The sequence below is a fragment of the Pelodiscus sinensis genome, chromosome 28, assembly GCF_049634645.1.
Source record: "Pelodiscus sinensis isolate JC-2024 chromosome 28, ASM4963464v1, whole genome shotgun sequence".
In the NCBI taxonomy this organism is placed as follows: Eukaryota; Metazoa; Chordata; order Testudines; family Trionychidae; genus Pelodiscus; species Pelodiscus sinensis.
Genome location: NC_134738.1, coordinates 4,371,456 through 4,385,403, shown reverse-complemented (window position 1 = coordinate 4,385,403; position 13,948 = coordinate 4,371,456). Strand labels below are relative to the sequence as shown.

Here is a 13,948-nt window from a genome sequence, read left to right as displayed (position 1 = left end):
AAGGAGCCCAGATGGTAACCTGGCATCTCCCGGCCGGGCAGGGCTGAGGGTGGTGGCCGCCGGTGTTCCCTGTGAGCCAAGCGCTTGGGCGGCCACCCGGCTGATGAGCAAAGCGCCCACAGCTGGCAGCCTGTGTCTATGGGTGGTGCACATCCACACATGCCTCGGTGCACACATTTATTCCGCGCATGGATGGAAAAACAGAGGGAACGCTGCTGGCCGCCCCGCGCCGCAGAGACCTGCGAGGGGAGAACGACCGGAGGCCACAGCCCCTCAGCAGATCTGGGCTGAGGCCGAGGGGCTGGCCCTGGAGGGGCCCCATCGTGCAGGGGGGCAGAGTCCAGCTATGTTCTGCAGTGGTGCCCCGGGGCTCTGCCTGGGAGCTGCCCCTTGCGCTCTGGGGGGGGTCTGTCTCTGGACATGGTCAGCACTGGATGCCTCAAGGGGAGCCAGGGGTGACCCCTCGCTCCCTCTCCCCTGGCCTGGCTGTGGGGCCAGGGACCCTGCCGGAGACCAGCTCAGCCTGGGGAACAGACCCCACTCGCCCTGGGCATGGTACAGGCAGAAGTGCTGGCACCCGGCTGCTGCCCGGTTGTGCCCAGCAGCCGAGACACACGCCCAGCAGGCGAGCTCCTGAGGCCCCTCCGGCTCTGTCGCCCCACCGGAGGGCCAGTGGCGTCAAGTCCCCGAGTCCTAGAACTGGCAGGGCCCTCGAGAGGCATCAAGTCCAGCCCCTGCCCCCCGGCAGGACCCAGCACCGTCTAGTGCCCCTCCCTCCTGGCCAGACACCTACCCCCAGCTTGCTCCTGTACCCTACTTCCCAGCCAGATTCTGCACCCCCATCCCGATCCCACGCACTGGCAGCCCCAACCTGCTCCCGGGACCCCTCAGAGTGTAGAAGGGCCCACGAACTCCCCTCACCCTGGAACCCCAGAAGCGTTAATCTGGCCTGAGGCCTTGAACCTCAGTCCTACCCCCCATGCGGCTGGAGCCAGGGGAGGGGCGTGTCCCAGTTGGGGCCGCATCAGTGAAGCTGGGGGCCTGTTTTTTTGCATGTTGCTTGTGTGGTCCCCGACTGATCTGTCGGTGGGTCAGAGGCCCCTGACCCAAAACAGGTTCCCTGCCCCTCCCAGAAGTAAAGACAACGCTGAAACGTTGTGGGTGGGACATAGTATTGTATTTAAACATGAAACCTGGCCAACAAGCCCCCAACTGGGGCCAAGCCTCTGGCTGCAGCATCAGAACGCTCCTGCACCCCCCAACACCTCAACCCTGAGCCCCTCACACACCTGAACCCCCCGCCCTGACCCCTCATACAGCCCATCTGAAACTCCCGCACCACCCACACACTGCAAACCTGTCCTAAGCCCGTCCCACTCCCAACCCCCCTGCCCTGAGCCCCTCGTACGCCCCATCCCAAACTCCTGCACCCCCACAAGCCTGTGGCTTGCTCAGCACCCCAACCTGCCCCCTGAACCCCAGCACTCTCCAGCCAGCATCCCCTTCACCTCCTCCTGCACCCACATTCCCTCCCAGAGCTGGCACCTCTCACCCCTTCTCTCAGCGGCCAAGGAGACCAACTTTTCTCCCTCCTCCGTGTAACACCCTTTAGATACTAGAAAACCCCGTCACGCCCCCTCTCCGTCTCCTCCTTTCTGAACTAAACAAGCCCAGTTCTCCCAGCCTTCTCCCAGAGCTCCTGCTTGGTCAAGGCCCCTCGGGGCAGGAGAGCGACGGGCCGGGTCTTGCCCCAGGGGTGGGTGGCAGCTCCTGGGTCATCCAGGCAGTTTGGCCTGGGGGCTTCATGGCACGCTGTGGAGGAAGGGGGAGGGAAGGGGCAGCTGAGGAGGGGGCTGGCTGGGCTCGTGGGGCAGGGACTGCCTCTGGCTGCCACCTACATGCAGCTCTGGGCACCGCCAGACCGGTGGGAGCGGGCAGGGTGTGGGGCACAGAGAGCCCATCACTCAGCACTGGGCACCGCTGCCGGCCGTGAGACAGGCCCAGCTGGCACAGCCCCACCCTCTGCCCCCGCCACAGGGTGGTGAAGGCCGCTAGCACCCACGGGAGCTGCGCTCCTGCCCCGGCTCTGCCCGAGACCACACCCCCCATGTGCTGGGCACAGCGCCCGCTTCAGCTGCTCTCCTGGCACCCCATCCCATGCCTGGCCGGCGGTCTCCATGGTTACTCTGTGGGGTGCGGGCTCCCCGGCTAGCTGAGCCCCCGCAGCAGCAGCAGCAGCGTGGCCAGCGGCCAGCCCGACGTGGCGCAGGGGGCCGAGCTGGGGCACACGCAGCGCCCCTCCTCCCGCAGGGGGCCCCGCCTGTCCGGCTGCAGCTTGGCTCCCGTGGCGGGGCTGGTGGGGGCGCTGGGCGGCGGGGAGAGCGCCCCGGCGCAGTCCAGCCAGTCCCTGGCGATGGAGCGAGGGTAGCCGCGCGCCGGCTGGAAGCTCTGCCAGTCCAGCTTCCAGTACTGCCTGCCCTTGAAGGCGTACACCTCTCCTGCAGGGAGACAGGCGTCACGAGCGCGTCAGGGCTCTGCCAGCGGCTGAGGGACCGAGCCCCCTTTAACATGCAGGAACTGGGGGGAGAGACGGAGCAGCCTGTCTCCATGGGACATGGGGGTGTGACGTAGCTACTTTGCAAGCCGCAGTTCGCTCTGCTGTTGCATTCGCTGTTTGTCTTATGGGGTTGTATGTGATCCTACTGTCCTACGCTGCTGCGTGTGGGCGTGCCTCGGTTTCCCCAGGCCCTGCAGCACTAGCTGCATGCGGACGGGGAGGCTGGGTGTGACTCACTGGGGAAGTATGGGCAGCCTCACCTCCTGAGGCCCAGGGGACAGCAGCTAGCGCCTTGGGCCTGGAAGGACAGCGGAGGAGGCGGAGCTGCCTGGGGCCAGTGAGCAGTGGCTGTGGGGGTGAGGCAGTCTTGGCTGGGCTAGGAGTGGGGACGTCAAGGAAGGGGGTGAAGCCGCTTCCCCCCAATAGGACCAAGGCTCTGCCCTGGCTCCCGTGTAAAATCCCTCCCATGCGCCGTGTCTCTGGGACCAATAAACCTTTTACTCTACTGGCCGTCTGAGAATCACCCCTGGCTGCAGATGGGGGTGCAGGGTCGGGGGCTCCCCGACGCGCCGTCACAGGGCGCCCCCTGGAACACACAGGAATTGGGGGGCTGGATCGCCGTGAGGCTGGGGGGGGGGGGGGACTCACCGTCACTCCCACTCAGCATGTCGTCCACGGGGGTGGGCAGCTGCCCCCCCAGCGCGGTGGGGGTGGGGAACCCCTCGTCCATGCGCCCTGTGGCCTCGTCGAAGCGCCACTGCAGCCCCCCCCTGAAGAAGTAGGTTTTCCGGTCGTGAGGCCGCGAGAAGGCGGCGTCCACGCCCCCCGGGGGCAGGCCGAAGTCCGTGACGGGGCGCGGGTACCCCTCCTCCACGCCGTTGTCCTTAAACACCCAGTAGAGCGGCCCTGGCGAGAGGGGGGCAGTGAGCGGGCGCCAGGAGACAGCTGGGGGACCCGCCTCACGCTCCAGCGGAGCCTGCTTGGCTCGGCGCCCCCGGGGCCAGGAGATGCCGGGGACCCAAGGGTGGAGGGCGGCTGGCCCGTAATGGCAGCACAAGGGGGTGTGCCGCCCCTCAGCACGGCCCTGCGGCCCCTCCCGCTCGCTGCCCCGGGGCTCACCGCTGAAGAAGAGGATCCGATGGTCCGTGTGCCTCTCGTAAGCAGCGTCCACTTGGCCCAGGCTACGGGGCAGGCCCCGCCAGAAAGCCGCACTCAGGGCAGGGCGCAGGGAGGTGAGATGCCGGCCGTGGGACAGACGCCAGAAGTACTGCCCTAGCTCGGGGGCAGATGGGAGGTTAGCAGCTGCCTCCTGCTAGCGGGCAGTGCCCGGCGCCACCAGGCCCGGGGGAGCGGGGGCCATTCGGGGACAGCCCCTGGCAGGGCAGTGCTGAGGGGCCCAGGCCGGGCACAGCCAGCACCCAGAGGGGAAGCTGTTTATACAGGGGGCAGCTGCCGGGCTGGCTCTAAGCTGAGCCCCTGGGCCAAGGACAGACTCAGCCCCGGCGCCCGGCCCAGAGCCCTTGGGGAAAAGCCTCCTCAGCCAGGGCCACAAGGAGAGGCTGCCCCATGGGAGCTGGGCAGAGACTGTGCAGGGCTATTGGCACAGCACAGCAGCCGGGCTGAGGCTCCAGGGGGCCCAAGAGAACAGGGAGGAGGTGGGGGTCTGGCAAACTTCATGGAGCACAAGCTGCCACTCGCTGGCCCTAGGCTCCAAGTGGGGCCCCCACTCTTAGCCCTGATTCCCTTGGGGCCACCCCAGGCAATGCTCCCTTTAATGTTTTCCACCCGTGGGCAGAATAAATTTTGTTACATGCGCCAAGGCATGTGCACCACCAGCAGAAACACACACTGCCAGCGGTGGGCGCTCTGCTCGTCAGCTGGGCAGCACCTGAATCTGTTCTAGGTGGCTGCCCACGTGCTCAGTTTATAGGCACCACCGAGCTACCAGCGCAGGTCGGGGGGGGTGAAGGAAGAGGGGGGGCACAAGGGAGCCCCCATCCTGTCTCTCCCCACATCACCCGCCCACATCCCACTGCAGTCAGTGCCACCCCTTCCTCGCCTTGGAGCATGCCCCCCCCCCGGTTTTCACCTGCGGAGCTGCCCCCGCCGCAGGGCAAAGAGACTGCTGGTCCCACCGGCACTGGGGTCATCCAGCTCCGCCATAATAGCAGTGCCCCCCGGGGGCTGGGAGCCCGCTGGTCACCACAGAGTGGAACAAGCCAACCCTCCACCCCCGCAGGGACAGACCTGTGAAAAAGAAGGTTTCCCCACGGATGTGGGCGACGGCATCGATGCTGGTGGAGCAGCGATCCGGGACCCCCTTCTCCGACCTGCCAGAGCAGCGGGGAGCACGTCAGCAGCAAACGGGCAGCTCCCGCGTGAGCATCAGCAACGGGCGTAACTCTGGAGAGTCCTGTGTAGTACGGGAATGCCCAGCCCCTTGGGGAACCCAGCTGAGCGCTGGCATCCTGTGGCGGTGAGTTCCACAGGCTCCTCAGGCATTGCAGGGACCTGTTCTCTCCCGTGGCCATGCCGAGTCCCCTTTTCGATTCCACGCGGCGCCCCCTTGCTCTCGCGCTACAAGAACAGCTGCTCCCGCCCTTGCTCCTCCAAGCCAGCCAGGGCTTTAGGGACGTTTATCCTGCTCCCTCATTCCTCCCTCCCTCCCCCCTCGTTTCAGGCTCTCTCCACAGAACCTCCCCAGCCCTTCACAGAGCCCCTGGGAGACGGCGCCCTGGGCCCTTTCCCGAGCAGTTGGCACAGGACACTGTCAAGTGTCTGGGCATTTGCACACTCCAGTCCCTGCCCTTTGCAGACTTGACACGCTTGCCCGTTCCCCCAGGCCAGGCCGAGAGCCAGCACCGAGCCCAACCGGGACAGCGGGAGCAGGTAGCTGACCCCAGCGGGGCCAGGCCCAGGCAGGGTGGGGAGGAAGAAGGGACGTCCCGGCTCACCGCAAGGCAGGGAAGTCGCGGGGCAGGGATGGCGGGTCCGGGAGCAGCGACGACTCCTCCGGCTTCTCCGTGGAGTGCAGGACGCGGCTCCCTGAACGCAGGGGAGAGCACCCGGCCGTCAGCCCCCCAGTCCAGCCACCACGTCCCGCCGCGAGCCGGCTCAGTGCCCCACACGAGGCACGGGCCACGCACCGCTCGCACCCCGCACGACACTGCTTACTCCGCACCAGGCCCGGTCCCAGCGCGCCCCCAGAACGAGCTGTGAGCTCAGCTCTGCCCCAGACCTGCTGAGCACTGACGCACTCGGTGCATGGGACACAGACCTGCCAAAGCAGCCACCCCGCCAGGCCTGTGGGCAACAGCTGGGCACAGAATCTAGGGGCTGGCTTGGATGCCGTCCCGGAGACACGGGCTGGCGTTAGAGCCAGGCAGGGGGGCTCCCCGGCGGGCCGTACCGTAGAGCTTCTGGATGGCTGCGCAGTCGTCAGCCGGCAGCTGGTACTGCAGCGGGTCCCCCACCGGGCCCTCGTAATACGGGCGCATGATGGAGCGTTTGGCAGGCGAGTGAGACAGGCCCAGGCTGTGCCCGAACTCGTGCACCGCCACGGCGAAGAGATCCGTCCCGTAGTCATCTGCAAGGGGGAGCACAGAGCCCAGCACGGTGGGGGGTGAGGCCAGGCCCTGCCCGGACGGGCGCTCCCTCCCTCCCTGTGCCGGGGCCCACCTGGCGAGCGGAAGGTCCAGTCCTCGTCGCTGTCGAAGTGCACGTGGCCGGCGCGCTGGGGGTCCCCGGGGAAGAAGGCGTGGGCCACCATGCCCCCCCGCCCGTCGAAGGGGTGGCCGTCCTGGTGGGCCAGGCGCAGGAACTCCACCGAGACGTCGGCGCTGGCCCCGCCCACCTCGTGGAAGGTGAGGGGCGCGGCCTCACTCCACACCTTCAGCGCGTAATGCATGAGCGCGCGGATGGTCTCCCGGCTGAGCCGCGCCTCCCGCGGGTACGTCTTCACCCTGCCGGCGCGGCGCCAAGAACGCGGCACGTGGGCACCAGGCCCGTAGCCGGGAAACAGGCACAGCCACGAATGGGCCAGGCCCAGTCCTGCCCCACAGCGTTAGCCCAGTGCGGGCAGCGCCCTGCCCCACAGCCCCTGGTACGCCTCATGGGCTCCTCCCCCCAGAGCGCCAGCCGTGCCCCAGAAACACATCCCGCAGCCCCCCGAAATTTCAACCCTGGTCTCCCACCTCCCTGCCAAAGCCCTTTGCTTCCTTCCACCATCGCTCCACCCCCCTCCCCATCGGTAACGCTACCTTCCCTCCCCCTCCCCAGCTCCAGCCAACTTCCCCCAAGCCCCAAAACCTTGGGGGGCCTCTGCACTGCCAGGTAGATTAACCCCCCGCCCAGCCGCATCCTCCACCGAGCCCGACAGACTCAGGCCACTGCTGGGGGGGGGGGCAGAATTTTCCCCCAGTAACCACCCAGGCAAGACAGAGAGGGCCAGAGAGGGGACTGGATCCCGGGGGGGGGGGGGGGGTTGTCACAGGGGCGGTTAGGGGACTGGATCCCGGGGGGGGGGGGTTGTCACAGGGGCGGTTAGGGGACTGGATCCCGGGGGGGGGGGGTTGTCACAGGGGCGGTTAGGGGACTGGATCCCGGGGGGGGGGGGGGTTGTCACAGGGGCGGTTAGGGGACTGGATCCCGGGGGGGGGGGTTGTCACAGGGGCGGTTAGGGGACTGGATCCCGGGGGGGGGAGGTTGTCACAGGGGCGGTTAGGGGACTGGATCCCGGGGGGGGGGGGTTGTCACAGGGGCGGTTAGGGGACTGGATCCCGGGGGGGGGGAGGTTGTCACAGGGGCGGTTAGGGGACTGGATCCCGGGGGGGGGAGGTTGTCACAGGGGCGGCTACACCAGGATGAACCTGAGCCAGCCCTGTGCCCCGGGGGCGAGCGGACGGCTCTGATCCGCAGGTTTGTGCCCCCACCCCACGGGTGACTGCGTGGGGCCCTCCTGTCACAGCGTCCGTTCCCTGGGCCCATTCAGGTGCTTGGTATTTAACAGGGACTCCTGGCGCTAGGGCAAGGGTGGGGGGGGTGGGGGAGAGAAGCGGGGGGGCTGGACTCTGGCCGATCAAGGCCCGTGGGTTTCCAGGCAGAGCCTCCGGGGGCGCTGCTGGCCGGGCACCTCTCCGCCCGTCTCCACCCTGAGCCGGTCGCTGTCTCCTGCCCATGCCGAGAGCCTTCGCATTGGCTCCCAGCTCCCCCAGCAGGCGCCAGCCTACAGCTCCCTCGCCAGCTCCCCTGCAGCTTCTGGGGTTCGCTGTCCCTGCATGATCCGCCTGGCAACGGGGTCGCTGCTGGCAAACCCGGTCACCCCTGCAGGGGCGCGTCAGCACGGCCCAGTTACCCTCCTCCCTTGTTCCAGGGGAGGCCCCTGCCCTGCTACCCGCGCCACTATCTTTCCTCCCAGAGCCAGGCCTCCACTGGCAGAGCTCATCGGCTCACCCGCTCTCACAGGGCTGCCTCGCAAGGGGAGGGACCCCAGACCCTACTCGTCTGCCCAGCACATCCAGTGAGCGCTGCCCCCGGGCGAGCCAGCCCAGCCATCCGACGCCCCCGCGGGGCCCGCTCTGCCACCTCCCACGCAGCCACGTCTTCGGAGGCGCTCATTCGCTGCAGCTCCTGCCGAGGACTGTGGAAAATCCCCCCTCCTCTCCCCAACAAACTCCATGGTGTTTGGGGCCAACTCCCCACTCAGCTGGCTGGCACGGGTACTTTTGTGTTCCCCGTCTGCAGATGATTCAATCCCGTCAATGGAGTTAGCCCCACAACACCCCAGGAGGCGGGGTGGGGCTGTTACCCACATTGTACACATGGGAAACCGAGGCACTGAGCAGCAAAGGGAACAGCCGAAGGTTTCACAGGGAGTCTGTGGCAGGGCAGGGAATCAAATCCAGAATGTCCAAGTCCCTAGCTCATCACCTCATCTCCCTCCCATGTGTAACTCAAATGGGGTTCAGAGTAGCTCCGGGGTTCACCCCATGCAGACTGCTGCAAACCCGGGGCCTTGCACTGTCCCTCAGAGGCAGCAGGGCTGTACAGGAGTTGTGCACACAAACCCATTGTAATCTGGTCCCTGCTGGCAGTGCTCAGACACTGATGTTCTGCAACTTACTGGGCTCAGATCTAGCAGGGTTTCCCTCTCAACACGCAGGTTATTTTGCCCAGGGCAGCAATGGGAGCTTTGACCAGCTATGCTGTCGTTATTATCTGTCAAGTGGCAGCGCCTGAGCCCCAGTCGTTAACCAGCACGCCTGTGCCAGGCGCTGCACAACCCCAGAACTGAAGGCAGACCCAGACCCAGGTTCACAACCTCCCCACCACTATTTGCTAGCGAAGGCAGCACATCAATCAGCCAATATCCTTCAACTCCTGGTGCTAGTTTTGCTGGGGTTGGGTGATGTGATTTACACACATTTTGTCCATGTTCCCTTCCAATTTCTCTACCCGCTGCTCTTTCGGTATCTGTTACTTCCTAACTCCATTTCCAGGTGGTTGTTCTGTGTTGGGGCAGATTTAAAACCCCGTTCAGTGGCTCAACCTTTGGGGGCCCTTGTTAATTTAATTACCAGAGCGTGAGAGTTTGGACAGCGCTGGCTTAGGGCTGGTTTCTTCAGCCAATCCCTGAGCTGAGCGTGTCTCTGGGCAGCCTGGCCGAGTTAGGCACAGCGGCGCTGAAATGCCCTGCGTGCCCAGCCACCAAAGCGCCCTTGTCAGGTCTGCATTGGCCTCATGTCCCAGGCCAGCTGGGGAGCAGGGATGGGCAGGTACCTACTTCCAGGAGATGTTCCTCTTAGTCCAGGCCAGGCCTACGCTCCGCCGGTCCCGACTCTTCCTCCTCTTCCGCCACTGCCTCCCGTTCTTCCTCTGGGGCGGCTTTTCTGGGAGGGTGCCGAGCACGTCGGGCAGCGAGCAGCGCGGCGTCCGGATCAGCGCCAGCGTGGCATCATCTGGGCAGCGGGGTGGGAACCAGGCATGTCACCGGCTAGCAGGCCAGAGCAGTCTAGTCTGGGGTGCAGGCAGGCTGCCTCGGAGAACAGCCTCTGGGCAGAGCCCGTTCTGCGCCCCCTGGACGCAGCGCCCCGACGGGGCACCCGTTAGCTCTGGCAGAGCGAGGGCAGCAGGCTAGCTCCCGAGCGGGGACACAGGGCCCTGCTGAGCTGCCTTTCCCTCCACATCCCGGCAGGGAGCCTGGCCATGAATCCTGCCATGGGCTGCATCTGGGCCAACAGGGCAGCACAGCAGGAACGGGGTAAAAAAGCCAGAGTCCCCAGGGGCAGAATTCGGGGCTTCCCTTAGCAGAGCGGGGGGGTGGCTGCTGGTGCGATGCAGAGGGGCTGCCAGGCCGAAAGGAGCTGGTGGACAGAGGTGGGAGTGGGCTGGCAGAGACCGGCAGGTGGGTGAGAGAGAACCGGGAGGGGAGCCGGTACAGGGGCAAAGGGGGGGGCAGATGCTGCAGGCAGGGCCCAGGGCAGGGTGTAGTGTGTGGGATGGTGGCTGGCCTGGAGCAATGCAGGTTGCCACAGGCGATGGGGGGACGCCTGGGGGAGTGGTGCAGGCCCCGGGGGGCTGCCGGCTCTGCATACCTGGGATTCCGGTCTCGGGGATGCCGGCGAAGTGCTGCATCAGGCGGATGGCGCTGCTCACGGCCTCCCAGGTCTGCAGCTGGCCGGTGACGGGGTGGGCGGGCGGGAGGTAGCCATACTGCGTCAGCCAGGCCTGGGCAGGGGGCACACGCGGAGGGGAGAGTGACGCCATCGCAAGCCAGCCCACTCGGCCTCTCAGAGCTGCTGGCTCCGGCCCGAGACGCAGAGCAGCCGAGCCGGGTGCCCCGGAAATGTCTCAGCCCCAGAGAGGGCCAGGGCCCCGCCCCCTGCCCAGCCCAGGTTCCAGTTTTGACTCGACACCAGTGACGTGAGTTTGTCCCTGTTTGCGTCCACACACCCTGCGGGCTCTGCCCGGGCGGGGACGGCAGGGGGCTGCGGGTTGGGCTGGGGGGCAGTGGCCAGCAGTGGGGGCAGGGCAGGGGGCAGTGCCGTGAGAGACCCTCGCCCGGACCCCTTTCCTCCCCAGCCACTCAAGTAGCTGGAGGTTGGGGAAGGCGGGGAGAAGCCGAGTTACAGATTCGGGCCCCAAGCGCCGTACGTGTGGCTGTGCCTGGAACTCACCACAACCTCCCCGCTCTCGTCCACCGGGGTGGGCGCAGGGCGGGCGCGGATGGGCAACGCCAGCAGCAGCGAAAGCAGCAGCAGGAGCGGTGCTGCCAGCTGCGCCGAGATGGGCGGTGCTGTCGTCTCTCGCCTGAGCTTCGGGCGGTGCTCCATGGGGCGTTTGCTGGGAACGGACGCAGACGGCCCCGATCCGCAAGGGGGTCCTGGACACGCCCAGACCTCAGCAGCTTTATGGGCTCAGCTGGCCGCGGGCGCAGCCTCTGGGCCGGGGAACCGGCGCCCCTGCTGGCTCGGGCATCGGGATCCAGGACACTGGCATCTGCACCGCTATGGCCTGGCCTCTCACGTCGGCTGGAAGGAAACAGCCAGACACAGCTGGGAGCCCTGCTCCGGGAGACCCCGCGGCCAGGGAGCAGCCCAGGACTGCGCCCGAGCTCCGGTAATGGACAGCGTGTGGCCCCGGCCCCAGCCGGCAGGGAACTAGTGAGTGGGAGCAGGTGGGACGGCCAGTCCAGGGCCAGACGGCTGGGAGACCATCTGCCTCCCACGTCTTGAGAGGAAAGTAACCCCAGGCTGGGGATCGGGCAGGAAGCCAATTCATCATTTGGGGACAGCCCCGAATCCTGCATCCAGCCTCCCGGCTCCTGCCCTGCCAGCCCAGGCTGCCGATGGACGGGACGGGCATCGCAGACTCCGCCGGGGGGGGGGGGCCATGCTGGCGCAGGCCCGGGAGCTGGTGCCCATGCCCAGGGGCCGCAGGGCGGGTGAGTCAGGAATGGGCACCCTGCCCTCCGAGAGGACGCTGACCCCAGTGCCACAGCACCAGGCAGGGGGCACAGGTGACTCATGCACAGCAGGGCCCGCTGCCCTCTGAGTCAGCATGGGGGCGGAGTGGGGGGGGTCAGACTGGTGGGAGGGGCAGGGGGGCTGCGAGCCACTGAACCAGACTGTACATCCGTACATATGGGAAATCACCGCGAGCCCGGGGGGCGCAGGAGGAACCAGAATCCCACCCCCCCATGGAGACATTCAGGGCTGCGGACACGGTTCCTCCCCCCATTTCGCCGTATGGCTATCACAAGGGGGGTCTCTGAGCAGGGGTCCCCGGCACAATGCGTCCCCTCCCCCACTGGTGGGCGTTCAAACCCCCCATGCGCCCTGGTACCAGCTCTGGAAAGAGCCGGGCGGGACCGGGCTGCCATAGGACAGGGCCGGTAAGAAACTTCAGTTCATTTCCCCCCTGCACCCCGGTGTCCTGTCCAGGTCCCCTCCGCCTCCCTCCCCCGCGGAACTCGCCCTCGCTTCCCGGCTCAGATCTTGTGCCTGTGAGGGGATGGGGATGGGGGGATTGTGCTTGGGCAGCGCCCAGCCAGTGCCAGGCCCCAGTGCAGCGCAATCCCCTCCCAGCTGGGGGGCCTGTTGCTGTGCGCGGGGAAGGGCTGTGCCGCTCCACCCCAGACGCAGCTGCATGGCAGGAACGAGACAGGGGCCCCAGCGCCGGGCGTGTGGGTGCCGCAGGCGGGGCGCTCTGGGGGAGTTTCTGTGTATCTGGGCAAGCGCCCCCGGACCCTCCTTCACTCACCTGGTGCCGACGCTGCAGCCAGTCCCCCGGGACACCCGCAGCCGCCGCTACCCTTCCCCTGCCGGCCAGCCCGAGCCCCCCATGCCGGGCCGGCTCCGCGCCCCACAGCCGCGGGGGGCGCTTGGAGGGGGGCGCCCGGCTGCCCCTTCTCAGCTCCGCTCGGGCTGGAATTGCCCCGCTCGGCTTCTGCGCTGCCCTAGCCCGGGCTCTGCGGCCCCGGGGCTGCGGCTCATCCCGGACTCGGTCCCGCAGCAGCGTCTCCAAGCCCAGCGGCCGATAGCCGGGGCGGGGCGGGGCGGGGGGCAGAGCTGCGGGGGAGGGCGAGGCAGGGCCCGCTGGGAGGAAGGGAGGGTCCGCGACCGGCTTACAGATCCCCCCCCTCTGCGCGTCTTCTCGCCACGCTCCGCGCTTGGCTGCGCTGCTGGCGGCTCTTGCTGGCCCGAGGGCTGCCCCCAACCCAGCCCCTCTTCCCCGGTCTCCGTGGGAAAGCCGTGGGCTAGGGGCCAGCCTGGGTGTGCAGCATGCGTGTGAGCAGGTGTGCGTCTCCGAGTTGCAAGTGTGCAAGGGTCTGTGTGCCGGATTGATGGGTCTGTGCAAGGTTGCAAGAGTCTGTGAGCTGGATTGATGGGTCTGTGCAAGGCTGTGAGTGTGCAAGTGTCTGTGTGCCAGATTGATGGGTCTGTGCAAGTGTGCAAGGGTCTGTGTGCTGGATTGATGGGTCTGTGCAAGGCTGTGAGTGTGCAAGAGTCTGTGTGCCAGATTGATGGGTCTGTGCAAGTGTGCAAGGGTCTGTGTGCTGGATTGATGGGTCTGTGCAAGGCTGTGAGTGTGCAAGTGTCTGTGAGCTGGATTGATGGGTCTGTGCAAGTGTGCAAGGGTCTGTGTGCTGGATTGATGGGTCTGTGCAAGGTTGCAAGAGTCTGTGAGCTGGATTGATGGGTCTGTGCAAGGCTGTGAGTGTGCAAGTGTCTGTGTGCCAGATTGATGGGTCTGTGCAAGTGTGCAAGGGTCTGTGTGCTGGATTGATGGGTCTGTGCAAGGCTGTGAGTGTGCAAGAGTCTGTGTGCCAGATTGATGGGTCTGTGCAAGTGTGCAAGGGTCTGTGTGCTGGATTGATGGGTCTGTGCAAGGCTTTGAGTGTGCAAGAGTCTGTGTGCCAGATTGATGGGTCCGTGCAAGTGTGCAAGGGTCTGTGAGCTGGATTGATGGGTCTGTGCAAGGCTGTGAGTGTGCAAGAGTCTGTGTGCCAGATTGATGGGTCTGTGCAAGTGTGCAAGGGTCTGTGTGCTGGATTGACGGGTCTGTGAAGGGTTGCAAGTGTGCAAGGCTCTGTGTGCCAGATTGCTGGTTCTGTGCAAGGTTGCAAGTGTGCAAAGGTCTCTGTGCAGGATTGCCTGGGTCTGTGCAGGTTTGCAAGGGTGCTAATCAGGATTGTGGGTGTGTGCAGATCTGAGTGTGGGCGTGAGCCAGATTGTGAGTGTGCACAAGTGTGTCTTTGTGTGCCTTGGCGATTAGCCAGGAGGAGGAAGACCCAGCTGGCTAAACCTCGGGCACTTATCACTGGAGCCGGGGTCGGTTGGAGGCTGGGTGTAATGCCAGGGCCTCCTTTGGGCGTGGAGAAGGCTGTTGGGG

The 13,948-nt window shown here is 66.3% G+C and overlaps 1 protein-coding gene across 1 annotated transcript; it reads right to left on the bottom strand.

Moving 5' to 3' along the window:
• Positions 1–163: 163 nt before the first annotated feature.
• LOC102451756 (matrix metalloproteinase-17-like) lies at positions 164–12,657 on the bottom strand. The gene is made up of 11 exons (XM_075910640.1): positions 12,317–12,657; positions 10,732–11,085; positions 10,150–10,282; positions 9,339–9,513; positions 6,236–6,519; positions 5,967–6,143; positions 5,512–5,602; positions 4,805–4,887; positions 3,677–3,829; positions 3,206–3,463; positions 164–2,498 (listed from the first exon to the last, which is right to left on the bottom strand). Exons 2-11 carry the CDS (start codon positions 10,885–10,887, stop codon positions 2,209–2,211), a joined length of 1,800 nt encoding a protein of 599 aa, XP_075766755.1. The 5' UTR covers positions 10,888–11,085; positions 12,317–12,657; the 3' UTR covers positions 164–2,208.
• Between the last annotated feature and the right edge of the window lie 1,291 nt (positions 12,658–13,948).

Coding starts and splice junctions, on each gene's coding strand:
- LOC102451756 (XM_075910640.1), bottom strand. CDS start 10,887: ATGGAGCACCGCCCGAAGCTCAGGCGAGAGACGACAGCACCGCCCATC. Junction 5,603..5,966: donor AGCCATCCAGAAGCTCTACG/GTACGGCCCGCC, acceptor CCCTGCGTTCAG/GGAGCCGCGTCCTGCACTCC. Junction 3,830..4,804: donor GGAAACCTTCTTTTTCACAG/GTCTGTCCCTGC, acceptor CCCCCGAGCTAG/GGCAGTACTTCTGGCGTCTG.